General features: G+C 56.2%; 1 protein-coding gene across 1 annotated transcript in view; it reads left to right on the top strand.

Moving 5' to 3' along the window:
- Window positions 1–26772, top strand: part of CAMTA1 (calmodulin binding transcription activator 1) — a 696337-nt gene extending 669565 nt beyond the window's left edge. Inside the window, exons 16-24 of the mRNA XM_063145348.1 lie at window positions 6144–6331; window positions 7258–7507; window positions 8030–8101; window positions 9199–9219; window positions 11579–11772; window positions 12113–12187; window positions 16441–16471; window positions 22242–22425; window positions 26720–26772. Of these exons, the coding sequence (XP_063001418.1) occupies window positions 6144–6331; window positions 7258–7507; window positions 8030–8101; window positions 9199–9219; window positions 11579–11772; window positions 12113–12187; window positions 16441–16471; window positions 22242–22425; window positions 26720–26724 (1020 nt within the window). The 3' untranslated portion in view covers window positions 26725–26772. The remainder of the gene's footprint in view (window positions 1–6143; window positions 6332–7257; window positions 7508–8029; window positions 8102–9198; window positions 9220–11578; window positions 11773–12112; window positions 12188–16440; window positions 16472–22241; window positions 22426–26719) is intronic.
- The last annotated feature ends 334 nt before the right edge of the window (window positions 26773–27106 follow it).

Genomic DNA, 27106 nt, shown 5'->3' with positions numbered 1-27106 from the left:
GTAGGGGAAGAGGAGACCAAGGAAAGGGGAACAAGAGAAGCCTCAAGGAAACCCAGGAGGCTGCCAATTCAAAGAGGCCGTGTGCTTGCCATGTGCTCCTGAGTGCTGAGTGAGAGGTTGGTGTTTATAATTGCTGCAGGAGCTGAAGGGGGAGTGGCCTGATTGTCAGTTGGTCTCAGCAATCAGTGCCTAATTGCTGTTGATTGTTGTTGGCCTTTCAGTGACCTCATTCTGGTTGCTGACTTGGAGCTGAGCAGAAGCAGGGAAAAGCAGCTGGCCCAGCTCAAGGAGGAGCTAGAAAAGTAAGCCAGATTCCCAGGGAGCGAGCGAACAGGAAGAGCAAACAGGAGTTTGGCAGGGGGAGTTCGGCAGGGGAGGCCAAGGGGGAGGCCTCTAAATAATAATAATAATAATAATAATAATAATAAATAAATAAAATAAAAATAAAAAAGAGGTGGGGGAAAAAAGAAAAGCATAAAGAGAAAAAAAAAACCCCACAAAACCACCACCAAACAAAAGCAAAAAAAAACCCAAAAGATTACTTTCCCTTAAGACATCCTCATATAGTTGTGTACCTTCAGAGAGGACACAACAAAGCAAAGGCAATTCTACTATAATCAAAAAGGAAAAAAACAAAAGCAGAAATCGACATTATGGATGGAAAGGAGTCCCTAGAGGTAGTGACCTGCAAAGGGTGTGCAATGTTCGTGTTTCTGCCTGAGCTCAACATGGCGTACACCTGCAACAAGTGCAAGCTGGTGGCACTTTTGGAAGAAAAAGTGAGAGGACTTGAGCAGCGAGTGTCCACCCTCCAAGGAATAAGAGAAGTCGAGGAGTTCTTAGACCGAACGGTGGAACTGCAACAGCAACAAGAAGCACATGAGATTGAAGAACAACAGCCAGCTGAAGCAGAAGTGGAGTATGCTGAGGGGAGGAAAGCCAATGAAGAGGAAACTCCCTGGAAAAGAGTGACAGTTAGAAGAGGAATTAGAGGGCGTTCTGCACCGGTGGGGCCATTGGAGTTAAGCAACCGCTTTCAGCTTCTGGAGAATGAGACTGAAGGACAGTTTGCAGAGGAAGAAGTACAGGAGGCACCATGCAACAGTGACCAAGAGACAGAAGGTAGGTCAACCAAGAAGAAGCGAAGAGTAGTCGTTGTGGGAGACTCCCTGCTGCGTGGGATTGAAACCCAAGTATGTCGTGAAGACCCATGGACTCGCCAGGTGTGCTGTCTCCCTGGAGCACAGATTAGAGATGTGACTGAAGGGTTAGCGAAGCTCCTAAAGCCCACGGACACATACCCCTTTCTTCTCATCCATGTGGGAACAAATGATGTCGCCAAGCAGAGCTACAAAGAAATCATTTCAGACTTTGAAGTTCTGGGAAGGAAACTGAAGAACTTTGGGGCCCAGGTAGTTTTCTCATCCATCCTCCCGGTTCTTGGAAGAGGATTAGAAAGGGAAAGAAAAATACTCCGGATGAACGACTGGCTTCGAAAGTGGTGCCGTCGTGAGAGTTTTGGATTCTGGGACCACGGGCTACGCTACTTGGAACATGGACTGCTGGCAAGGGATGGGTTGCACCTCTCAAGGGCTGGAAAGAATGAGTTCGGCCACAGCATGAAGAACTTCATCAGGAGGGCTTTAAACTGAATCTTGCGGGGGTGGGAGACGTAAATTTTGAGGCAACAATGGATGAAGGCCAATGCACCACAGTACAGAGAACAGCTCCAACAGAGTCCCAAAATAGTGTCTGCAACAAGGTAGGAACAAAGCCAGACTATAAAACACATGGTCTTCGATGTCTATATACTAATGCCCAGAGCATGGGAAACAAACAGAATGAACTTGAACTCTTATTACATGAAGGCAAATACGACTTGATAGGTATAACTGAAACTTGGTGGGATGACTCCCATGACTGGAATATAGCAATTGAAGGATATAACTTGTTCAAAAAGAACAGAAGAAATAGAAAGGGAGGTGGAGTTGCACTATATGTTAAAAATACCTATCCCTGCACAGAAATACAGGCGGATGAGATTGGGAGCCCCGTCGAGAGCGTCTGGATTAAAATAAATGGGGCTAGGAATAAAAAGAATATGATAATCGGAGTCTACTACCGACCACCCAATCAAGGAGAAGACGAGGACGAAACTTTTGAGAAACAAATTGCCAGTGTTTCAAGGAAGTGTGATGTAGTAGTGATGGGGGACTTCAATTACCCAGATATCTGTTGGGAGACCATTACTGCCAAAAGCGGCCCTTCCAAGAAATTCCTGACATGTATGGGTGATAACTTTCTCCTACAGAAAGTGGTGGAAGGAACTAGAGGGTCGGCAATCCTTGACTTGTTATTGACCAATAGGGATGACTTAGTGGATAAAGTGGCAGTTACGGGAACTCTGGGGGAAAGTGACCACATCATACTTGAATTCTTGATTATGAAGGAGACAAAAGTCGAGCGTAGCCATACACGTACTCTGGATTTTAGGAAAGCTGATTTTAATAAACTCAGAACTATAATAAGTAAGGTCCCGTGGCAAGGGAGCCTAAAAAGAAAAGGAGTGCAGGATGGGTGGGAGTATCTAAAAAATGAAATTTTAAAGGCACAGTTACAAACAATTCCAACAAGGAGAAAAGATAGAAGACAACAGAGGAAACCAATGTGGCTCCACAAAAAGCTTATTGATGAACTGAAAACAAAAAGGGATACATATAGGAAGTGGAAGGAAGGCCAGGCTACAAAAGAAGAGTACAGACAAGTGGCGCAGAAGTGCCGAAATGGCGTCAGGAAGGCTAAAGCTGTGAATGAGCTGAGATTAGCGAGGGATGCTAAAAGCAATAAAAAGGCTTTCTTCAGATACGTGAGTAGTAAAAGACAGAGGAAAGAAATGGTGGTTCAACTGCTTAATGAGGATGGCAAATTGATAACAGACGACAAACAAAAGGCTGAAGTGCTCAATTCCTACTTTGCCTCGGTCTTCTCCCAAAAGCGGATCTATGACCCCCCTGGAAAAAGTGAAGCAGAAGTTGAGGGGGCAGGATTGCAGTTTGAGATTGATAAACAAATGGTCAAAGAACACCTAATTTCCTTGAATGAGTTCAAATCCCCAGGGCCCGATGAACTGCATCCAAGAGTAATGAAGGAGCTAGCGGAAGAACTCTCAGAACCTTTGTCTATTATCTTTGCAAAATCATGGAAGACGGGTGAGGTGCCGGACGACTGGAGGAGGGCTAACGTTGTCCCTATCTTCAAAAAGGGCAAAAAGGAGGAACCTGGGAACTACAGACCAGTCAGCCTGACATCCATCCCTGGGAAAATTCTGGAGCAGATTATAAAGAAGTCAATCTGTAAACACCTTGAAATCAATGCAGTGATTACTAGAAGCCAGCATGGATTTGTCAGGAACAAATCCTGTCAGACTAATTTGATCTCATTTTTTGATAGGATAACCTCCCTTGTGGACTGTGGGAATGCTGTGGATGTCATATATCTTGACTTCAGCAAAGCTTTTGACAAAGTACCACATGACATTCTGATTAACAAACTAGCTAAAAGTGGGCTAGATGGAACAACTATTAGGTGGATCCACAGTTGGCTACAGAATCGGACTCAAAGAGTACTTATCAATGGAACCTTCTCAAACTGGGGAGAGGCAACGAGTGGGGTGCCGCAGGGCTCAGTCCTGGGCCCAGTGCTCTTCAACATTTTTATTAATGATTTGGACGAGGAGGTGCAGGGAACGCTGATCAAATTTGCAGATGACACCAAATTGGGTGGGATAGCTAATACCCTGGAAGACAGAAACAAACTTCAAAGTGATCTTGATAGGCTGGAGTGCTGGGCTGAAAACAACAGAATGAAATTTAATAGGGATAAATGCCAAGTTCTACATTTAGGGAATAGAAACCAAATGCACAGTTACAAGATGGGGGACACTTGGCTCAGCAATACTACAAATGAGAAAGATCTTGGAATTGTTGTAGATCACAAGCTGAATATGAGCCAACAGTGCGATATGGCTGCAAGAAAGGCAAATGCTATTTTGGGCTGCATTAATAGAAGTATAGCTTCCAAATCACGTGAGGTACTGGTTCCTCTCTATTCGGCCCTGGTTAGGCCTCATCTAGAGTATTGCATCCAGTTCTGGGCTCCACAATTCAAGAAGGACGCAGACAAGCTGGAGCGTGTTGAGAAGAGGGCAACGAGGATGATCAGAGGTCTAGAAACAAAGCCCTATGAAGAGAGACTGAAAGAACTGGGCATGTTTAGCCTGGAGAAGAGAAGATTGAGGGGAGACATGATAGCACTCTTCAAATACTTAAAAGGTTGTCACACAGAGGAGGGCCAGGATCTCTTCTCAATTCTCCCAGAGTGCAGGACACGGAATAACGGGCTCAAGTTAAAGGAAGCCCGATTCCGGCTGGACATCAGGAAAAACTTCCTGACTGTTAGAGCAGTGCGACAGTGGAATCAGTTACCTGGGGAGGTTGTGGGCTCTCCCACACTGGAGGCATTCAAGAGGCAGCTGGACAACCATCTGTCAGGGATGCTTTAGGGTGGATTCCTGCATTGAGCAGGGGGTTGGACTCGATGGCCTTGTAGGCCCCTTCCAACTCTGCTATTCTATGATTCTATGATTCTATGATAAGCCAGTCCTGAGGGTTTCGGAGGGGTTTACTCCCAAGTCTGGGGGTGCAGCTGTAGAGGCTTCAGCCCTGACATCGTGGGGAGACCCTGTAGTTGGAAGAGCATCTGGTCCAGCCCTCGCTCCCCCCTGCCCAGCCTCTGCTTCAGCACCTCCCTGCCAAGGGGGGCCCCACCCTGCTCCACGCAGAGCCTGCCCCACGCAGAGCCTGCCCCAGTGCTGAAGAGCTCTCAGCATTGGGATGTCGAGTCTTCTCTTCTTCAGGCTAAACACATGCGCCTCTTCCTCGCTGGATCCCTTCCTCATCGCCCTCTGGGTTGCTCTTCTCTGGGCACATTCCAGTTTGCAACCTTTCCCAGGTGTCGTTTTTAAAACATGCACATCTGGTTTTGTATCCCTGTGCACGAAACAGTCGTAGGGATTAACCCGCCACTTGGAACTAGGGCTGTGCTCCGCTTCGCTTTGGTTCGTAGAAGCGATAGCGGAGCGGCCTGATTCGCTTCCAACAAAGGCGGAGACGAATCGGGCCGGGGGGGCTATGGATCGAAGTGAAGCGGTTTGCCTCGATCTAGAGCTCCGGACGCAGGTAAATTGGGGGGAGGGGGACTCACCTGTTGCCACCGGCGCAGTCCATGCGGCAATGGTGATGGCGCCAGGTAAGGGGGAGGGGGGCTTACCTGTGTCCATCGTGGGCTTCAATTGAGGCCCCGGCTCCAAGCCGGAAGAGGCCACGGCCTTCACTTCTGGCTTCAAGCCGGGGCCTCAATTGAAGCCCACAACGTACCACGACAGACACAGGTAAGGGGGGAGGGGGCTTATTCAACCCCCATTTTGCCCCCCTTCCCCACTTACCTGCCTCTGCCGTCCACCGCGGAGGCAAGTAAGTGGGGAAGGGGGGGCAAAATCTCGATCCACCCCTCTGGAACTCGGTCCGCGGAGCGGAGCGGGGGATGGGCGGTTCAACCCAAAGTGGTTCAGGCCCGATCCGGAAGTTCCGGATCGGGCCACAAAGCGGTTGGGGGGGGTCCATGCACAGCCCTACTTGGAATGCTTTGCCCAGTGCTGCGAAGGAGTTGCTGTGTACTCCTCAGGCCCCATAAATGTTCCAGTTGTGCAGCCCCACACAAAGATGGTCGTCGGCTAGCCTAGTATAATGAAGTTTCCCTACGTGCCACGAGTGGTGGGTGAAAGCGGGCAGGAGGCAGGGGGTCATGCCCGTGCCCACGGTGGGTCTTGAGGGTGTCATGGCAGGGGTGCTGCTGGTGTGCCACCACCCGGCTCTGACTGGCACAGGGATGTTCCTTTCCTGAGAGGCCACAGAGGGTCTGGTGGATCAGGCCCCCAGGGCTGGTGCCGCTGCCCATGAGTGCGGTGCCGTCTCTCGCCTCTTCGTGGCCGGACAGATCTCCGTCCTGACAGGATAGAGCCGGCCTCTGGTCTCCTCCCCTCGGAGAGGGGTCCCCCCACCGACAACGGCCCTCCGTACTTGCAGGTGACCATGATGACCCTGGCGGAGCACATCATAGAGGCCACGCCGGAGAGGATCAAGCGCGAGACCTTTGTGCCGGCGGAGACGCCGCTGGCCGAACGGACGGAGAGCGTGGCCCTGAGCACCTCGATGAGCTGGCTGGCCAGTTACCTCGCAGATGTCGACCATTTACCCAGCGCAGCTCAGATCAGGTCTGTGCTGCTGCCTGGCTGGCCGTGGCTCACGTGGCCTTCTGGGCCGGGTCAGCAGCCTCTCTGCCACATTTCCCCTGGGACGGAGCCCTGCAGAGCGTTTCCCCAAACCTGGCTTGGGGTTGGGGTTGGAGCGGTGGGGGGGGGGGGACTCCTTTGCACAGAGAAGGGCGAGGAGAGGAGGGAGGGACGGGTGAGCCGGGCTTGGGTGGGGGGATGGAGGTGGGTGAGAGAGGGAGGGACCGGAAAGGGGTGGCGACCTTGGCAGGGGGAGGGTGGGGCTGTCTCTGGCCCCTGAGGGACGGGCAGAAGCTCCCCCACTCCTGCAGTCAAGAGCCAGAGACCCACACACCTCTGGAACGGGTTCCATCCTGGTCGCAAGGCCCGGGCGACACTTCCCTGGGCCACAGTCTGCTCCGCCAGGTGCTCTCTGTGCTCCGCGCCTGCTGGGTGGGCCGGCCTTTGCGGCTGCCAGGTCCCTGCGCCGCCCCTTCCACACTGCTCTGGGCAGGCTTACTCCCCAGCCAGCCCTCTGTGTCCAGGGAGGCCACGGTGCCCTGGGGGCAGCCTGTGTCCTTGGCCTCAGCCTGCCCCTCACTTGTGGGGATAGTCCCTGCCCCACATCCCCACCTCCAAGCAAGAGAGGGATCCTGGGCCTCTTCTCGCTGCCCTTGCCAGTGAGCAAAGAGACCCCCGTGGTGGCAGGAAAGGGGAGCGGCATGGTGGAGGCACGCTGTGCCCCGGCTGGGACTGGGGGCGGACCCACACACACACTCCCTGTCTCTCCCCCCCACCCTTATTCTGGGCCATATCCTGGATTTGTCCTAGGGATTCCCCCCCCCCCGTTGTTTGGGGGGTAGGCAGCAAACTGCCCATAGTGACCCCCCTCTCTCTCCCCCCTCCCCACCCCGTGCCTGTCCTTGCAGAAGCCTCTACGGCGGCCCCCTGACCCCTCCTTCCAACACCAGCCTGAGCCCCGCCGGCTCGCCAGCCCCCGAGGCGGCTTTTGAGAAGCCCCCCAGCCTCCCCTCGGCCACGGACTGGTCCGAGTTCCTCAGCGCCTCCGCCAGCGAGAAGGTGGAGAAGGAGTTTGCACAGCTGACGCTCTCGGACCACGAACAGCGAGAGCTCTACGAGGCGGCCAGGCTGGTCCAGACAGTCTTCAGGAAATACAAGGTGAGCAGGGGGTTGGGGGGGGAGGCTCCTTCTCTCAGGGGAGGACAAGCCGCCCCACCTCTGAACTTCCCCCGGCCCTGGAGGCCCTGGAGAACCACCCCTCGGGCAGTGGAGGAGGGATGGAGGAGGCACACCTCAGGCTTTGGAGTATGCTGGCCTCTCTCCGCCCTGTGCAGATCGGAGGAGGAGGAGGAGGAGGAGGAGGCAGCGCTGCCCCTGGCCAAGGGAGAGCAGAGAGAGGCAAAAGCGCCCCGCGGTTTTCCCCTCCAGAAGCAGAGCTGCCCAGCTGGTTGGACGCAGCGTCTTCTTCAAGGGCAACTGTGAAGATTGAGGGGGGAGATTTTTGAGCCACCCGCTCGTTCCTCCGCGGCTCTCGCCTCCCAAGCCTTTGTGCCCAGCCCCCCTACCCCGGGCTCCCTCCCCTTTGTCATGGCAGCCCCCCCCCCCCGCCAAGGCCCCCGCCACGCTGATCCCTCTAGCACGTCTTCCCCTTCCTTCCTTCCTTCCTTCCTTCCTTCCTAGGGATGCCCCCTCCGGGAGCAGCAGGAAGTGGCCGCTGCTGTCATTCAGCGTTGTTACCGGAAGTACAAGCAGGTGAGCGGAGGGTGGCTTTCGGCAGGTGCCCGCAGGAGCCGCTCGTGGTCGGTGGGGCTTCCCTGCCTCACTCCCATTGATGGGGGAGGGGGGACAGGCTCTGCTCTTCCCCGTTCTGCTCCGCTTTGGACAAGCCCAGTTCGCACAGCCGGCCGTGTTCCGCTTCCTCCCCAGGGGCAGCGTCCCTCCGGCTGCCTTCTCCTGCCTGCCGACTCCCCTTTGCCAATGTGTGGGGTGGAGGGAGGATGAGAACGCTCCCGGGCTCCCTTCCACATGCGGAGAAGAACGAAGGAACAGGATGAGGGAAAGCGACCTATGGAGGGGGAGGGGTTCTGTCCTAGCCTGACATGCTAGCCTTCTACATGCAAAGCTTTTTATTATGTGATGTCTTTCGGGGCTGAAGTCTTTCGGGGCTGAGGTCTTTCGGGGCTGAAACCGCATGGAGCAGAGGTGTGGTGGACGTCAAGCACATAACTGCATCTCCATCCCTGGGCCAGGATCTGCCCGCCGGTCCCTGCTTCCGTTTTCCAAGTGCCATTCCTCATCCTGCACCAGGCGCAAATAGAAACCTTTCCCCACCCCGGGTATTTTGGTAGCGGCTTGCAGGGCGTCCGGCTGGTTAAGGTGTGCGGGGGGTGGGGTGGCTGGAGAATCCCAGCAGGCAGAGGAGACGGGGCCTGGGGAGGCCGCGGCTGCCCCTAAGGCCAGGGCTGGACTGTGGTTTTCTCGCACACACCCTCCCCCTTTACATTTGGTGCACTCGCGTGCGCAGCCGTGCGCTCAGGTGCAGGCACACCCATTGCCCACACACACAGCTGTGTTGCTCTTTCCTCGGCCCGGACCCCCCGCGGCCCTGCTTCTCAAGCGCAGGAGGACCAAGCCTTCCTGGGGGTGTGACGGAGCACAGCTTTGCAAGCCCCCACACCCCCGGTTTCACTCCTGTTGTGGCTCCTGGTGCAGCTGCTGCACTCCCCCCCCACACACACACACGCCACACACAGGCCCAACACAGCCGGCAGCTTGTGGAGTCTGCTTGCCCTCGGCCCTCGCTCTGTGCTGAACGTTAATCTTGTATTTTCTGTTTCTCCCCAACCCAGCTTACTTGGATAGCCTTGAAGGTAATGACTCAGCGCCCCTCCAGCGCTTGGGCTCACGGGCTTTTCACGTTCATTGCAAGCCAGGGAGGAAGTTCTGTTCGGCTAGGATACACCCGGGTCTCATCCTGCTGTGGAGCGTGCATGCCAGCAGTGCTGCTTTGTTGTGAATGCCGGCCTTTCCCCGAGGGAGGGAGGGAGGGAGGGAGGGGAGGAGAGATGCGTCTCCAGGGACCCACTGCCATCGCCCGTGGCCAGGAATTTAGGGGGTGGGGTGGGCAGGCCTCGGGACGCACAGGGGCAACCGGTACCAAGGCTTGTTTGCACGTAAAAGGGAGCTTGACTTCCGTAGCATGTGAAACGATGTCCACTTCTCCGTCCTCCCAGTGTCCGCTCCGGGAAGGTGGGTCGGGTTGCGGACAGCCCAGTTTCCTGTACATCCGCATAGAGGAAAAGACCTGGAGTTTCTTGCCGCCCCCCCCCCCATTTGGTTACAGACCCCCATTCCAGCGGCACAAGAGACGTGGCACTGGACGCCCACGGATGGCTTCAGGGCAGCCACAGCTCCAAGGAAAACAGCCTAAGCCCTCCCCTGCCCCCACCTCCCCACACATTAGAAAATGTTAGTTTACTCATTAACATGAGCGTTTTCCCTCCTGCTAATTTCCAGGCTGGTGGGATCACTGCTCTCTGTGCTTTCCTGGGCAGTGGAAGAGAGGGAGCCGCCTCCAGCTCCCCTCTCTCTCTCTCCCTCCCTCCCTCTGAGGGCCAGGCAACAGGGCAAGGAAACCGGGCGGCAGCCGCCTCTTGCCCAACATGTATCCCCTCGTTTATTTAATTCTGCTTCTGTACTGCCCAAAAGCTGAAGCTCCCTGGGCGGTTCACAAAACAGGAGTGAGTTAGACCCATAAAATACAATAAGAGCGGAGAATAAACAAAACCAGTGAAGCGTTTAAGAGCGCCTGAGCTGCCGGTGGGTGGTGGACTTCCCAGCCGCTGGGAGGGTTGGGGTTGCAAGATCAGCCCCCGGGCCAGCCCAGGAAGGACCCTCTTGGGTGCCCCTGTGGTTCCGGGAGGAAGGCCGGAGACGGGAGGCGGCGATGGGTTTGCATGGGGAGGCTTGCCCCTGGGGCCTCAGGCGGCCTCCTCCTCCTCCTCCTCCACTTCGTGGTTCTGTTAGGAGGGCGTGGGGGAGCCAGGTGGGCATCCTCCGTCAGTGTCCTTGGCTCCATTCCTTTGGCAGTGACTGGTCTCCCTTAGAGGGCTGTTGTGTGGATGCCATGGGGAGGAGGTGGAGGGGGTTCATATTTGGGCTCCTTGGAGGGAATGGGGGGCGGCCAACTAGCACATCCGTAACTGATAGATGGATGGATCCTCTCCTGATCCCGTCGCACTGGCGACGCGCCCCAAGAGGGCCACACGGCAGACCCTGGAGCCCGCTGCCTCCGCCGGCCGCTGCCTTAAGAGGGTCGTCGGTTGTGCATGGGCAGCCTTGGCTGTGCCCCTGTTCCCATGTTAAGGCCCTTGGTTCTGCAGATCAGCCACGGAAATCCCGCGCGCCCCTATCCTCTCTTGCAAAGCCAATTGCTAAAAGGCTCGTCTTCGCGTTCTTGTTCAGAGCCGCGTCTCCAGTCGGAGCCAAAACCTGCTTCGGTATCGGAGTGAAATTGGGTAAATGGTCTGGCCTGGTTTACAGCACTTCAGGCTGTGTGTGTGTGTGTGTGTGCGCGCACACACACACACACACACACACACACACACACACACACCACTTTTGAGACTGATTCCTTTGAAGGAACCGGCCTGGGGAGCAGAGGAGAGGAGAGAGAGAGAGAGAGAGGTTCTCATTTTCTCCCCTCTGGAGAGAAATTGTCGAGCTGTTGTGGGGGACACTCAGAGAAAGCACCGGCCACCTCGTGGGGGAGCTCCAGTAATACCTCCCAAACACTCCAGTTTTTACTGTGGACCTCCCCAGGCAGGGAGGAGGAGGAAGAGGAGGGTCGACTCCCACACTCCTGACAGTTTTCATGTGCGAATGCGCCACCTGGGCTACTCTGCCTGGGCTTCTCAGTGGGGCCGCTCCTTCTCAAGGGACGGAGAACCAGCGTGAAGTCAGAGCACAGGGGTGGGTAGAGGGGAACGGAGGGCACGAAGGGGGGATTCTCTTTCTAGGTACCGGATTGCCCCCCCTTCTCTGCCTCCTCTGAACAATGAAAAAAGAGAGATGGTTTTTTGTGTCTTGCCGTGAGATTTCTCTGGGTCATCCCCAGGGCAAGTTGTGGGTCTCTTGTTGGTGTGGCCGTTCTCGAACGCCTCATCCTCTCTCTCTCTCTCTCTCTCTCTCTCCCTCTCCTCTGTTTCTGTCCCCCATCTCCCCTCGCAGTATGCACTTTATAAGAAGATGATACAAGCTGCCATCATTATCCAGAGCAAATTCCGAAGCTACTACGAGCAGAAGAAATTCCAGCAGAGCCGGAGAGCGGCTGTCCTCATCCAGCAGTTCTATCGCAGCTACAAGGAATGTGGCAAGAGGAGGCAAAGTCGCAGGACGGCTGCCCTCGTGCAGCAGAAGCTCAGGTGGGCGGGCCGGAGGGGGCAGGGCAGGGCAGGGCGCCGGTCCTCAGTGGTCTTGGGGAGACCCACAGCTCTTCACCTGGGGGCCAGGGGCAGACGGGAGAGACAGGGCAGGGGTTGGGCCTTTGCGAAGTGGAGCCGCCGCAACCTATGAAGTGACAGGTGGCAGGTGGTCCAGGGTGGGAGGGGGCAGCGTGGCCTCCCTGCCTTCCTTGGAGGCCGCTTTGTGGGATTGGCGGGGTGCGGCATGGGGGAGCTTGGACGGCCCCCTGCTTTGATCTGGCTGGACGACGCCTCCTTGGCCCTGACGCTCTGTCCTCCTTCCTTGCTTGCTCGCTTTCAGAAGCAGCCTGTTCACCAAGAAGCAGGACCAAGCTGCCCGCAAGATCATGCGGTTTTTACGACGCTGCCGCCACAGGTAGGACGCTGCCGCCTCCCAGGGGTGCTCAGGGGGCGCCCCGGCGAGGGTGGCAGTTCGGGGACAGGCCCGGAGCCACCTCCCGTCCCAGGGGGAGGGGGGCTGCAACTGGGGACAGCGCGCAGCTTTGGGGAGGTGGCCGAACAGGAAAGCCTCCCGCTGCCTTTCCTCCCTCGCCCTTGGGAGGCAGAGGTGGGGGGCCCTTGGCTGCCGTTGCCTCGGAGGCTCCCCACCTGCGGTGTGAGTCTGTGCTGCCAGAGAGGCCGCCGCGGGGGCCTGGATCCTGGGATCTGGCCCTGCCTCACCCTTCAGGCCTCTTCTCATCTCCCTCCCCCCCCAGCAGTTCAGGGAGTGCCCAAGTGTCCGACGGCACTTCAGTGGCTTGAGGCCACAGATCTGTGGCCCACGGACCTATGGGGGCCACGCCAGTGGCATTTCTGGCAGGGCTCAGGGGACTCATTCTGACCCAGCCGGTTAGCTCTTAGGAGGGAGCATCAGGCTCTCCGTACACAAGGCCTCAGGCTCAATCCCTGGCATTTAGGCTGGAGGGCTGGGGGGGGCGGGCACTGTCCCCTGTGTGAGCCCCCCCTCCCTCTCCAGGCCTCTGGCACCAGTTGGGAGTGTTGGGGCTCTGGATTTGGCACTCAGGAACGGCTGGAGAAGCTGCTGGTGGTGGTGGCGTCCTGCGGAGGAGCTGGTCTCGGATATGGTGCTGAGGGTGCCCAGGATGATTGTTCTGTGGGTCGTCAGCATCCATGCTGGGGCCACCTTCTCTGGGGTGGCCCAGGACCCCACGGCCGCCGGGACAAAGATGGGGTCCTCCCAACATGCCATCCCTCCCAGATGTGAACCAAGGCTCCCTCCAGATCAGGGTGTCTCCACTGGGTGGGTGGTTCATAGCCTGCACATGGGGGTAGGTGGGGGGGCCCAGGGAGCTGGCCTCTCTTCCCTTGCCTCTCGCTTGGATCACTTCCTGTGGAGACTTCAGCTGTCAGCACCTTTATCCCCTCTGAAAGGGGGGGGGAGTCGCCATCTGGGTTCTGACGGGTTCCTCAGAGCTTTCTGGGGCGGCGGGAAGAAGCAGCCGGACCCACGGTCGTTTGCAGCTGGCCCAAACCAGAACTGTTCGATCTGGACCGGGAGGTTTGAGCATGTGGCGCTGGGGCCACTTTGGTTCGCTCCCAGTCTGCTTCTAGGGCCAATTTTGAGCACCCTGAACAGCTTGGAACCAGGTGGCCCGAAGGAGCCCCTCTTCCCCTGTGCCCCTGCCCCCCCCCCCGGACCTTAAGACCCCACTCTGAGAGCCACCTCCGAAGGAAGTGAGGCGCGGACCTGCCACGGCACAGGTGTTTTTGGGGAAGCCTTCCCAGAGGAGGGGTTTGCCTGGCACCGCCCCCGTGGGGGCTCCTGGGCTCCAGGCGGAGACCCCCTCTCGGACCAACCCGTGCAGTCCTGGGCCTCTGGCTTTTGACATCTGTGCTTTTGATTTTGGGTTGCCGTGAGTTTTGTTTCGTTGCCTTTCACGTTGCCTTCGACTGCATGATTTTGTGTTCTTTTTTTGTATTTACATGGGTTTTAGGTCTGTTTGTTAGTTTGTTTGCTTTTTATTGTAAACCACCTAGAGAACGTTGTTGCGGAAAGACGGACACCTGTCATTCATAAATGAGTAAATGAATGAAGAACCTTGGCTTTAACAAAAGCGTGACCCTCTAGAGCTGCCATTCTGAGGGCTGGGGCCTTGAGGGCTGGGGGGCGGCTGAGTAGGCCTGGAAACCCAAGGGCCCGCTCCTGCTGGCCGGGTCTTCCGCGTTTCCCCAGGGGGAGGCAGGGGCCGGGCAGCTCCTCCATCTGCTCCCCTGCCCCCTCCGCCTCCCTGGGCAAAGCCACAGCGTGACCATGGGAGGGCACAGGGCGAGGAAGGCACTGGTGCCCTGGATCCGTCAGAGAGAGAGACGTGGTGATTTCAAAGCGAGGCAAACGCCGTGCTGCTTCTGGGCATCCGTTTCCCAGCTCCTTGGGTCTTTTCTCCAGAGCCCGGAGTGCCTGTTGGTCCCAATGGAAGCTTCCCCCCCCCCCCAAGTTTAATTGCGCTGGACGTGAGAGTGTGAAAGGGCTCATGGGAAAAACTTCCCAGCCACTTTTTGGGGGCTACACTTTTCCACACCTGCTCACAGCCATTGCAAGCTAAGTGAAGAGGAACGGCTGGTTTAGGATGATTGGGGGAGGGTGGGGGGGAGGGTAAATTAATTAAAGAATGCATTTTATTTGGTGTGATTTGGATGAGGAAATTAATTGGCCTTCTGTGGAATTGAAATACTGCCTAGTAATTCTTTATCAATTCTCATATGTAGATATGAATTCGCGTGTGCAAGTTTTAGGGAGATTGGTGTCCCTGGGCCCCCGAGTCTTTGAAATGCGCGGCCACACTCCCAGCTGGCCATCTCCCTCCCTCCCTCCCTTTTCCCCACTGCCAGAAGCCAGCTGAGCGCAGGCACTCAGCACCAAACGGCACCATCCGGCGCTGTTTGGAGGCCGCAGAGGCAGTGTTGCGCAGCTGCGCTCCTGTCTGCATTTTGGCTCTGGTGGGACGGAGCAGCCTTAGCCGGCCAGGTCTCTTGCTTGGCACTTTGTCCTTTGTTTTACTTTTCTGCCTTCTAAAAGATCATCCTTGGAGGGGCTAAGGAGGAGGGGGCTGGCTCAATTGCACAAGGCCGGCCCTGTGCTTTTTAATCACTGGCAAGGAATATATTAGCAGAACAGCGACTGGGCAGCACGGCGCCTACGGACAAACGAAAGGTAGCAGCAGAAAGAGGCCTTCCTCATTCAGGTCTAATTTTGTGTGGCTTTAGTGCTGTTTTAAAATCAAAGACAGCCCTGCATGTGCCAATGCCATTACCCTCACATTGGGGTGGGGGTTGGGGGGCTGTGGCTAATGTGTGTGGGAGGGAGGCAAATGCATCTCTCCCCCTGTGCACACACGCGTGTGCACACACACACACACACACACAGGTGTGACGGGGCAGACGACCTGGGGAAAACAAGCAGCTGGCCACGTTTGGCTTGGGGCGGCCACCTGTAAGCGACTTCTTTTGTTTATGACTTGGCAGTGATTTTTAGGGGTTGTAATACCATCCTTGACAAGTGGACTAGCAGGCAGCTGGAATGACGCACCTGTACAGGGTCTGTTTGGGCCCCCAGCCCTGCAGGGGCCCAGGGCTGAGAGCCTGCGGGTGGCCATGGTGCTCCTGCCCTTCTCGCCCTCTGCCTGTTCACCTGCCTCTTGCTTTGGCTCAGGCAACGGAGGTGGAGAGAGCAGGAGCAGGAGACGCCGCGGCCTCCCGGCTCTCTGCACATCAGGCAAGTGAGCGGCAGCAGCAAAGAGGAGCAGCGTGTGTGCCATGGTGGGGAGGAAGGGGGAGGCATGGGGGGCGCCTTCCCGCAGGGCCCCCTAAAGCCCGAAGCTGGCGCCATGCCTGTAGCTGGGCCGCTGCTGTTCCCTAGTTCCCTGCGTGCTGCAACTGACTTGTTTGGCATCTAAACAAGAAATGAGGTATTTCCAACTCATCTTGTGCAAAACACCGCAGGTTATAAAGGGGTGGAGGCCGGGTGAGAGAAGCAAATGGCGGGTCGCTCTTCGGAAACGCAGGTGGTGGCCGCCTCTTGAGCCCGTCTCTGCCGGGAATTGGGACCCAGAGATCCCTTGCAAGACAGCGAAATTTTGTACAAATGGGCCACAAACAGCTACCAGGGTCAAAGCGATTTAGTTTCGTTTGTGGCCCACCGTGGTCCTGCAGCCACGGGGACGGGAGCCCTTTTTCCTTCCAGGGTACTTTCTTCAGTTATCACTTTGTCTTCTTAAGAGAACCTATTTCTGGGCTTTGGGGGCCACGGAAGTGGGAAGCCGTGGAGCCTCAGAGCGCTGTTCCCCACGCATTCGCCCCGAATAGAATGGCTTTTGCTCCCTCCCACATGGCACTTCCCCAAGCCGATGTGTCGGACCGGAACGCCCGTGGCCAACGGCTGATGGGTGTTGCAGTGCAACACATCTGTCGGGCACCGGCTTGGGTAAGCCGGGCATATAGAGACACCAACACCCACTCTGGTCTCCTGGCCGCCGCGGACACCCTCTCCGGCACGGCCACCCCCTCCCTCCTCCTCAACGTGAAGCTGTTGAATGACCCCCCTCTGTCTTGTAGCCACGTCACGTGTCTTGTGTGCTAATAGCTCTTTGCTATCGTTTTGCGCACCGGAAGCCCTCTGGTGGACCATAGGCGGTACAAAAGGGTGAGTTTAGCTGCCTGCCAGACTGTTCCTCCTCTTCCATTTACAGTCTCTCTCGCTCTATATATCTCCAGATATATAGATCTTTCTCTCTCTCTCTCTCTCCTTGCTTTTTGCTTGCTTGCATGGGGGGCTGCAGCTGAGATGAATGCCCCATGAGTTTCACATCCATCGAACTCTTTCTCTGGAACGAAAAGGCCCGACTAACTCTGTTGCAGTTACTAACGCGGCTGCTTTGAACAACCTGCAGTAGGTGTTACAGGTGCATGAAGACGGGCAACGGACAAAGGGGGGGGTCCTGTGCATTCCATCATGGGGCATGCTGAGAAGGGGGGGCAGAAATGGTGGGCTGATCCCCCCCTGGTTGCCGCTGTCCAGCCACGGCCGGCACTGCGCTGCGTCCGTGGTGCCCGGCAACATCTTCCGTGGGCGGCCTCTGCTTTTTTCATAGCCTGCGCACCGACCGGGCTCTCGCAAAGGGCCGTGGGGAGCTGACCTGCCCCTCTGGGGCTGGAGGGACAAAATGAGCAACACCCACCCACCCCCGGTTCTGGGCGTGGGGAGGATATGCTCTCGGAGACCCCCAGCTTGGGGCTGGGAAATGCTTTCTGGGTGAGAGGGAGGTGGCGATGGGGGGGGGGGCTTTGGGAACGGGAGGGAGAGAAGAGTTCGCAAGCTCAGCCCCCGAGGTCGTCAGGCCATGGAAGCAGGGGCGTCTCCAGCCCTTCCCGATTTGGGGACCAGGACCCACATCTGCATAGAGTGGACATAAGCTTGATTTATATCTACACATGCAAAAGTAGAAAGAGTTACTGGGGTGGATTTAAATTCCACAGGAGGTAAAGGCCGCTCGTTAATTTCTCATCCGAATAATCTCAAGGAAGGAAATCTTCAGTTCATTTGCACCCTCACCCAGATTTTCCAAACCAATGGAAAATGCCTGTTTTCCTAAGCCTCAGAGACAAATTGGGGTGAGGGTGGGAGGAGAATTAAACTGCCACCCCACTCCCCACCATGGCAATTCAGCGGAGGAAGGTCCTTTCCGTCAGCAGGTCCCGGGGAAATAGATTCCAGGGCGGAGCCCAGGCCTAGTGGCACCGCTAGTGTCCAGGCTCTGCCTGGCAGCCCGGCTGTTGCTCCTGCCCACTGTGCCGGAGGTTCCCAGCGCAGGCCCGGCCCGGCCCACGCCACCACCGGCTCTGCAGACAAATGACTCCTGGGTGCTGGGAGGCAGGCTGGGATGGGTCGCCTGGCTAAGGGAGGCCCTGGAGGGCCCCAGCCACTGAGAAGAGGCAGGGCTGGTCCAGGGGAGCCAGCCCTCCAGACAGGGCACTGCCTTCTGTGCCCATCCGGTGGGGTGGAAGAGCCCCATTGTGCCCGCAGGCGGCCCTGGATTCAAGTCCTGGCATCTCCAACCAAAGGGCACTCTTGGGGCCATCCAGGGACAACCTGGGAGACCCTTGCGCATGCACGCCGCACACACAGACAGGCACGCACACTGCCAGTTTCCTGCGCCATCCCAGCCTATTGGCCCTGGCCTGTTGTGAGCCTCCCCAGGGAAGGAGAGCTGCAGCATGTCTTTCTGCTGCTTCCAGCTCATCAGGCAACTTGTTCTCGGATGGAAGCACGGCCCTTCTCTCCTCAAAGACGAGACCTTTAGTTTTAGTGCTACAGTTATTTAAAAGTGAGCGCAAGGACCTGGCTTGGCCCAGGTGGGAGTAGCCCTTCCTTCGATCCACCAAAGCCTCCAAGCAAACGTCAGCAGCTGTCAGAGTTGAAGGCCATGTGCCTGGCCCGTCTGCCTGTAGGCCTGTCCGCTGGAACCCGTGGGCACGGCTCCTGATGTGGTGCACCTCTGCCCCCTCCTGAGGAAGGGACTGTCCACTTATCCTCCCTGAGGGGGAGCTGCCCCACAGCAGGGGGCAGGTGGAGAACTCTGTCCCTTGGCTTACTAAGCTACCTTGCCTTCACCCCACATGGACTGCAAAGGTGTGTGCTGGTGAGGGAAGAGTCCCACCTAGTGACCACCTAGTTATTGCAGGCTTCAAACACATTAACACATTTAAATTAATTTGCATTCATTAAAAATAACCCTTATTATATGTGCCAAGTCCCAAGTTTCTGGGTTTCACAGCTTGGCAGTATGGCATAGACAGACAGACAGGCAGACAGACTGCAATCCTCTTTGATTGTTATAGAACCAAGAGGCTCTGGCAATATTTATAGCAGGGCCATTGCTTGAAGCAGTGAAGAAAATATCCCCATGGCCAATTCTTGTGCTCCACTCCTTCCATTTCTCCCAAATCACAGGCCGTGTTTTCCTCCCCTGTCCCCAATGGCTCAGTCATGGGTGCTTGAACAAAAAGACCCGTGGAACTGGCCGCTTCTTGGAGTCTTGCATCAGCAGCCAGATCTGCCCAGACGATGCCTTCGGAGAACGGGAGTTGTGTCAAGCTCTTCGGGGAAGGTTCTGTGTGTGAATCTATCACACAAACTGGTCTCATAGCCGTGATCCTTTGGGAGGAAAGCCTGAATGGATATAAAACTGCTGGCAGCTGGTAGGGTTCTGCCTTTGCAGCCCTGTGGGAGTAAGTTCTTTTGGCTGAAACCCAGTGCTGCAAGGGGGGGGTGTCTTTCTCTTTCTTTTTTACAAAATCTAGGCTGTCCTAACAAGACTGGAGCATCACTTTGGAAGGGGAGCAGGATGGCACCCCAGCTGGGTGCACACATCATGACGCTTTGTGTTTGTGTGGGGAGGGGAGGGGGCTGCTCAATGCCTTTGGGGTCCAAAGGAATCCACTTTGTCGTTCTCCTTCAAAGTCTCTTGGCCCATTTGGGAAAGGTGGAGGGCTCCTGTTTTATGTCCTGCCTTATCAAGAGTTGAGTACAACTGCGCTGGCTGGCGTAAAAGCCGTTGGCTTTGCTTACCAATTGTCCTGATTCCTTCCTTCCTTCCGCTGGCCGGCCCCTGCCAGCCCTCCCTGCGTGTCCTGGCAAACGCTTTGCTTCCCTGCTTGTGGACGTCTCTTGCTGAGCGTTGTGCCAAAGCTGCCTCTTTTCCCAGGACCTTCTTCTTTGGGGCTGCAAAGCCAGGAGGAGACCCTGGGAAGACCCCGAACTGTCCTCGGTCGGCCAAGAGGCCTGGCAAATGCTTGCAGGGCTGCGTCTGTGGAAGAGCCGGAAAAAAGGGTGAGAGGGTGGAGCACAGGCCGGGCCAAAGCTCCCTAGGCTGATGAGAAGATGAGGAAAGGGCACCCAGGCGTGTGGCAGGAGAGAGCCAAGTTCAGAGCTGGAGCTGAGCCAGGGCCCCGCTCCGATCAGGAGAAGACGGCCAGCAGGAGGGTGCGGGCAGGGTTGGGCCGGACAAAGCGTCAGCCATCGTAACTGATTGGACAGCCAGCTGGTCTTCTTTGGCCCTGGAGTGGACCCTGATCCCCCGGGACCTGTGTGAGACCCAGAGCTCAGTTTGCAGTTCTCCCATGGCTCTTGTGTGGGGGGCACGGTGAGCCCAGCCAGGGAGGGCCTTCTCCAACGTAGCAAATAGATAGATGGGATGGAGGAGACTGGGGCTTTCATGTGGCTGGCCAGGAGGACCCAGGAGAGAGCGGTGGCAGCTGCAGCAGCAGCTCTGCGTTTCCACGTCAGCGTTTCACATAAGGGTTTCTGACTCCCAGTGGTTTAACAGCTGTAACCACACCTGCCTGCCCTGCAGCCACTCAACAGTAGTCTACTAAAATGAAGGGAAAAACTCTCAGCCATTCTGTGCTGAGATGCACCCAGAGTTCCACGTGGTTCCAGCTGGTGGATCTCAAGTCCTGGGGAGGAGGGGGCAGGGAAGGAGATCCTGTGAGTTTGTGGCGCATCGCCATGGGTGCCACACATGGATCTGCTGCGTCCCCATTTTGCATCTGTCGATGTGCCCTTGAGGCATCTCAGGCAAAAGGGGTCCCCAGAGTGTCTCAGGGGGTCCCCAGGGGCATTTGGGGAAGCCTGCCAGGCCCCAGGCTTCCTTTCCTAAGAACCGTTTGGAGGGAGAGTGTTCCCGGGCTCTTAAGTTGTTCCCGAAGGCAGGAGGATTGCACAGTGGGCAGCCCTTTTGGGGGGCAGGACAGCGGGAGGGGGGCTGGATGCTTGCATGGTGAGGCCTTTTCTCTCCGCATGGCTCATGCGAAATCTCATCTGCCCAGCAGCATTCATTCAGTCTGTGGGTGGCTTCGGCTCAGAGCGACCGTGGCCCGTGGCGAGCTCTGAGCCATGTGCGGCTTTGATTCCATGCAGAAGCAAGGAGGGCACGCTTGATGCTGCTCAGCTCTAGCGCACAAGGCCGTGCGCCCAACCCCACCGACATGCTCATGAATGTTTCTGCTCCCAGGCTGACATGAGTCACGGCACCGCTTCCATGCACTCCACATGATAATGCGCACAGCTGTCTTTTTGGTTTGTTTTCAATGCGACACTCCCAAGCCAGGAATGGCGCCTCACTGCCTGTCAGGCTCAGGAGTGGGTGCGGGGGTAGCGCTGCTGTTGCTGCTGACAGCGCCACGGGCAGCCTTGGCCAGGATTCATCCCGCCAGCCCTGTGGAGCTTAAGGGAGTTGTGGCAGGGCTTGAAACCAGGACCCACCCTATTCAGCCGCTCATGTGTGCACACGCCCAGGGGTGCACGGCACCTGTCACTGTGATTGACTGGCTACATGACACCTCTGGATTGGCCAGGCCTCATCTAAATATGGGAGCCGAGCCTCTGCCTTGGTCTGGCCCACAGGGCCTCACGGCCGGCTCCGGTTCTCCGGACCAGTTCACTGACCTCAGAGGCACCCCTGGGCTGGATTCAAGGATGGCCATGCGGAACATCCGTAAATCCATCCTACAGATTATGTTGGACTACAAATAACATTGTCCTTGCTTGCTGGGGCTGATGGGAGTTAGAATCCAACAGCATCTGGAGGGCCATGGCTTCCCTGCTCCTGCCCTAGAATGAGACCTTGAGGTCTCCTGCCCTGCAGATCTGCCCCCCCTACACACACATTTTGGCCCCTGCTGAGCATTTCCAGGGGTGTGAGGAGAGCAAGGGATTACTCAGCTGTGAGCCAGAACGCTCTTGGCCCTGTGCCCTGGGGGTTGTCGGCCCTGCACGCTTGCGCCCATTGGAAGCCTTTTGTCCCACATTCCAAGCCATGCCGGGGCCTCCCATTCCTGGGTAGCTCAACAGGCTGAGTTTTCTCTGGGAACCCCACTCCCGTGACACGTCCAGGGCAAGCCGGAGGGTTTTGTGCTTTTGTGTGTGTCTGGGGTTTTTCTCTAAACCTGGCCATTTTGTGCTTTGGAGAAGTCCAGCGCAGGATCAGGGCCTGTGCAGATCATGCAGGAAGGCAGCCAAAGGAGGCTGCAGGGAGCTGCATTTGTGGCTGGGAAGCCAAGCCCAGGTTGGCCCCAGAAAGCCTGCCAGGTGGGGACAGAGAAGAGCCGGTGATGGATGGCGCACAGGGACCTGAGGAAGCCGGGGTGGGGGTGGGGGTGGGGGGGACAGAGAGGGGGGGAGGACTGTGGATCAGAAGAGGACGCTTGGCTCCGAGCGGGGGATTGGGCGAGCAGGGTAGGGCGAGCGGTGGGGGGCCTCGGAGGCCCCTCTCTTCTTCAAGAGGGGGCGTCCCCCCATTCCAGGGGCCCAGGAGGCCCTCCCCGCCCAGAACAGCGGTTTGGAGGAAACGGCGCGTGGCATGCGGTCCGTGGCGGGGGTTCCGGAGTAATTTTGTTCCATTTGCCTCTTTCAGGACCAGGATGCTTTTGAAGCACCAGCCTGTGGGCTCAGTTGCCGGCCGCTAGCTCTGGGCGGGCCACGCTCCCCCTGGGCCGCTCTCTCCTTTTGCTTTGCCGCTCAAATGAGAGGCCTGGACCACGGGAGGAGCCCCCTTTCCCCCCATTGCCCTCGGGCCGTTTCTGCTCTGAGAGCGACAGGTAACTGCCTCCGCAGCCCCGCCCGGCGGCCCGGCCTTCCGCATGGCCCGGGGCCCAGCCCTTGCCGTCCGCTTCCTCCAGCAACTCCTGGGCCGGCCGTGTGGGAGTCGGCGCCCACAGGAGACAGCTTTGCCATGTGCTCTTGACTCACTCAGCCATTCTCTGCTCTTCAAAACCTTTCCTTCCAAGTAGGCCTAATGCATTTGCCCACGTACGAATCATCTGAAAGGCGGGGGGTGCAGATGTGGGTGAGATCCGTGGGTGAGGGTCTGCCACCACCGGCTTCTCGGGGCTTCTGCTGTTTCCATTGCTTGTCCACGTAATGCAACCTCCAGGGCACCGTCTTGAATCAGCCAAGAACCGTCCCGGTTTCTTACAGTCGGGGGGGGGGGGTCACCTACTGGAAGGGGGGGTCCCATTGCTTTGGAGAGACCACATGCTGAACGCATTCCAGTCGGAAGGCCTCGGCACACGCAACACACCCCTGGTGAACGCAGCTTCCGTTGGGCGAGGGAGGTCGCCGGTTCCTGAACCCAAGTCGGACTGAAGTTGGGGGGCGGGAGAGGCGGCCAGGTACCCCCACCCCAGGGCCAGCCAAAGGCCTTTTGAAGCCAGAGGCACAGGACAACTGCCCCAACCCCTCACCCCGTTCCATGTACATGAAGCCAACTGGATGCGCAGGAGGGCCGTCTTTTCATGGCCTCCTCCACCGCACCAGAGGCAGTGGGCTTGTTTAGGGGCCCAGGACAGACTGCGCCCTCCGACTGAGGGGGACAGCCAGGGGCCGCGCACCGCACCACGTTGGCTGAGTGATGTGGTCACCTCACGCTGCTGAATGGCAGAGCTGGCCTGACTCCACCTTCTGCCATGGTTCCAGTAGCAGACCCCAGTGTCCCATGTGGGGCTCTGCTCTCTTGGGGCTCTGTGAGGAGAGAATGCCCCCACGTTTTTCAGCCCCTCACTACCAGTCTTGGACCACATATGAACACGTTTCCTTGGCGAACGTGAAAGTACCTTGCAGTGTGGTCCTTCACAGGCTACTTTGTCAGTAATTCCCAGGGTGCTGAACAGGGTTTACTCAAACGGAAGTGTAACTCGGATCGGACTGCACAGTAAAACATGGGGGGGGGAGCATTTTTGTGTCCTCCACTGCGGGGAGGAGAAATGTGCAAATGTCCCATATTCACATTTTTAGTAACTTTGAGTGCCTTGGCCTAGTGTGTGCCACATGTCGTGCATGTGTGTGCACAGTGTGTGAGAGAGAGAGACGCATATCTAAACATACATGCTTTCTACACCGGCTTGCCTGCTGAGAACGGATTGGGCAGCAACTGTCTTCCATCATCGCCAGATGCTTTGGACTTCAATTCCCAGAAGCCCCTGCCAGCACGGGCAATGTTCAGGAATGCTGGGAGCTGAACCTTCAAAACCACTGGAGATCTGCTTTCTGCCCTAGAAAAACCTCCAGGGCCTAGAAAGCCTTTATTTGTGGGGCTTTTCCAGGCATGTCAAAGCTCTACTCAGAAGTTAACAACTTAACAGAACTTTTTGCACAATGCTTTGTTCTTTACTTGAGGGACACCTAAGCTGATTTAGGGCCAGGCCCTGCCAAAGCACCACACAGGGCAGGAATCACAGGATACAAGGCAGCTGTACTGTAGGTAGAGCACTCCAGAGAAGCGGATACAGGTAGTTGTCCATTAACATTAACACATTTGCGGGTGAGTCAAAAGCAGCACCTAAGCTCTGTTTCAACGGTTGAGTCGTGGTGGAGAGGAGCAGCGCCACCAGCCGGGCATGCCAGAGCTGAGGAGCTACTCCAAAGAAGGACCTGCCCCATGTGCTCAACAACCAAACTGACCGAGTGTTCAGCATTATTGTTGGCTCTCCCGTTTTGGGGATTGTCTTGCAACTCAGGCCTAGAATTTGTGGGGAGGTTTCCAATAAAAGATGGGAGGTTTGGGGGAGGTGGCGGTGGGGGTCAGGGGCGAACCTTGCAGGGCTGTGCCCCTTTCTCACATCACCTGAGTGCAGGTTCTGTTTAGGAGAAACTCTTTGGCCTTTGTGCTATTTGTGGGTTAACCAAAGTAGACATGAAGTTAAATGTCTTTTTATTTCACCGGCAGATTTCTTTTTAAAAATGCAAATTGCACAGGTTAGTGAGGGGGGGTTGATCATTAGCAGGCATGGTGTAACCCCTCCTTCCTCCCTTGCTGCTGTCCTGAGGGAAAACTTTCCCCTGTGAGGGAATTTGCACTGGGCAGGAAGGCCCCTTTGGCACCAAGAGGGGATTCCTTCCCCTGCAAAGGCCAGCCGGGGGACCCAGCGGTCCGGCTCTCTGTGGAGCTGTGCAGGGATGACTATTGATTCACTACTGTCATAAAAAGTTGTAAAAACCATAACATTGCTTGCATGTGGCCGGCCGGCCCCCTCCTCCAAGGCCCTGATCCACACCCGGCCACCCTTGGGTGCTGAGCATCCCATCCTTCCCTGAGGCATCCCTTTCTGCTCCGCTGCCTGGGGGGGGGGGATGGGGGATTCCCCTTGCTGGCTTGAGGCCCAAATGTGTAAAAGTGAGGAGACTCCCAAACGCCCGTTGCTACAGGGCCTGGAAAGCAAGGTTGTGCAATGGGCGCCGGTCACCGTGAAGCTGCAGCAGCAGCTCTGGGGAAGCGCGGCCATTTGGCCCAGGGTGCCGCAAGGGATGTGAACGTCTCGGAACCTGCCGCCCTTCCATAAAACGGCGTTAGTGCCTCTGTGTTCAAGCAAGCCCGCCATCCATTTATTTATTTATTCATTGATTTGCCATCCGTCAAGAGCCCAGGAAAAAGTGTGGCACAATTTTGTGGATGGCATCAGCACATGCAGAATGGTGCATGCATTTCCCACAGAGTGGCCTGAACAGGCCGGAACCCATACGGACGTTGCATGCTGATGACGGCTGGCGCCCGTGAAGCATGACTCGCGCACCCGACCCCCAGCCAGCAGAAGTGCTGCATCAGCGTAGCCTGTGCATGACTCGGCATGTGCTCGCCAAGGAGCCGCCAGCTTTGACAGGTCATGCATGTCCTCTGTGGCAGCCCCGTAACAGGCGGGGCTTTCATGCTGCACTAACTGGGTGCACAACGGGACAATGGAGGCATCCCATGGGAAAGCATGTCCCACATGTGTTCTGCTCCTTCTCGACGTAAAGTCTGTATTGCCTTGACTGTCTATGTGGTGCAGCTAGAAAGACTTTTCATGAGATTCTGGAGACCGTGTCATCGTCTTTGTCATCTTTCTCCTCCTCGTTGGGTGGCTGGCTCATCAGAGCCAGGGTGTTTAGCTTCATCAAGCACAAAGGGAAGGCCAGGGCATCGCCAGCCGTACTGGTCGGCGGGGTCTCCAATAGGTGTATAGACTAAAAGGTGGCGGCATCAGTGGGGCAGAGTTTTATTTTCAGCTGGTACATCACAACTAGCTCATGAAAAATCTCTTCCTCCAACGGAGAATTACTCCAAGACAGGCCTTTAGAATGCAACCCTATGCATGTCTACTCTGAAGTAAGTCCTCATGAATTCAATGGGGAATGCTCCCAGGTGAGTGTGTCTAGGATTGCAGCCATAGGGCACAATCCTATGCATGCTTAGACACAAAAGAAGCCCTATCATGGCCAGCTGGGAGCTGTAGGGCTTTTTTTGTGCAAACATGCATAGGAGCCTTAATTGCTTCAGGGCTCTCTGGCAAACCCTGACCAGGTGCTGAGATGGCGAGCAGGTTGTCTGAATCCACCCTGAAATGCTGATGCTTGAAATAAGCTTTGTGTTCTTGAGAGTGGAGCCTGCCTTGAGCAGCTGTGTAAACCTACAGCCACAGCAGGTGTTCTCTAGGAGAAGGGCCTGTCCGTATTCGGGATTCCTGGCCAGGTTACAATTGGGGGTGGGGAGGGGGAGACAGGGTGCCCCCATGGCTCCAACTTGCCCTCTTTTGGCAAGCACCACAAGCAAAGTGCTCTGCAGATCCACCCTGCATGGGGCTCACCGCAGGGGTCAGGCTGGCGTGAATAACGCCATCTTACCTAGACTGAATGCATTAAGGGATGCATGTTTCAGCCGATTGACACCCAGGATTCTCCTTAAACGATGGTGCCATTTTGGAGTATACCGTTGCATTCTAGCATTTATTTCATTGAATTATTAGTGAAATGGGAAAGTATCGAAGCCACGGAACAAAACGAGGAATGTCTTTTGCTTTTTTTTTCACATCAGAAACATCACACGGTTTCCCCTTTTTTATATTTTCTTTGTCTTTTCAGAGTGAAAGAATTGAAAAAGGCCAAGGAACTTGAAGAGAGAGACGGCAGCAGCATCCCATAGCGATGTGGCATTGCTTTTCAGACTGTTTTCATTTTCTGTTTTTAGCAGAAACATGCAACAACAATTACAAAAATGATTTAATTATTTAAAAAAAAGAAAAAAAAAGAAACTGACTGCAATGCTGAGAATATCGGCTGCAGGATTTTAATGGTAATGTTTAGTCATTACATTTGCACTTTCATGGACAATTTTTAATTTGTTCAGCAAGACATCTTGGAACTCAAATCTTTGGTTGGATCATGGGGGGGAGGGGGGGCCAGTGACACACCCAGAAGGAGTTTTCACGAGTTGCTTCGTTCCGCTCAAAAATGAAAAACACACAAAAA

Source organism: Elgaria multicarinata, chromosome 20, assembly GCF_023053635.1.
Source record: "Elgaria multicarinata webbii isolate HBS135686 ecotype San Diego chromosome 20, rElgMul1.1.pri, whole genome shotgun sequence".
Taxonomy (NCBI): Eukaryota; Metazoa; Chordata; class Lepidosauria; order Squamata; family Anguidae; genus Elgaria; species Elgaria multicarinata.
Note: the sequence above shows the minus strand (reverse complement) of the source record. Positions and strands in the feature narration are given on the sequence as shown.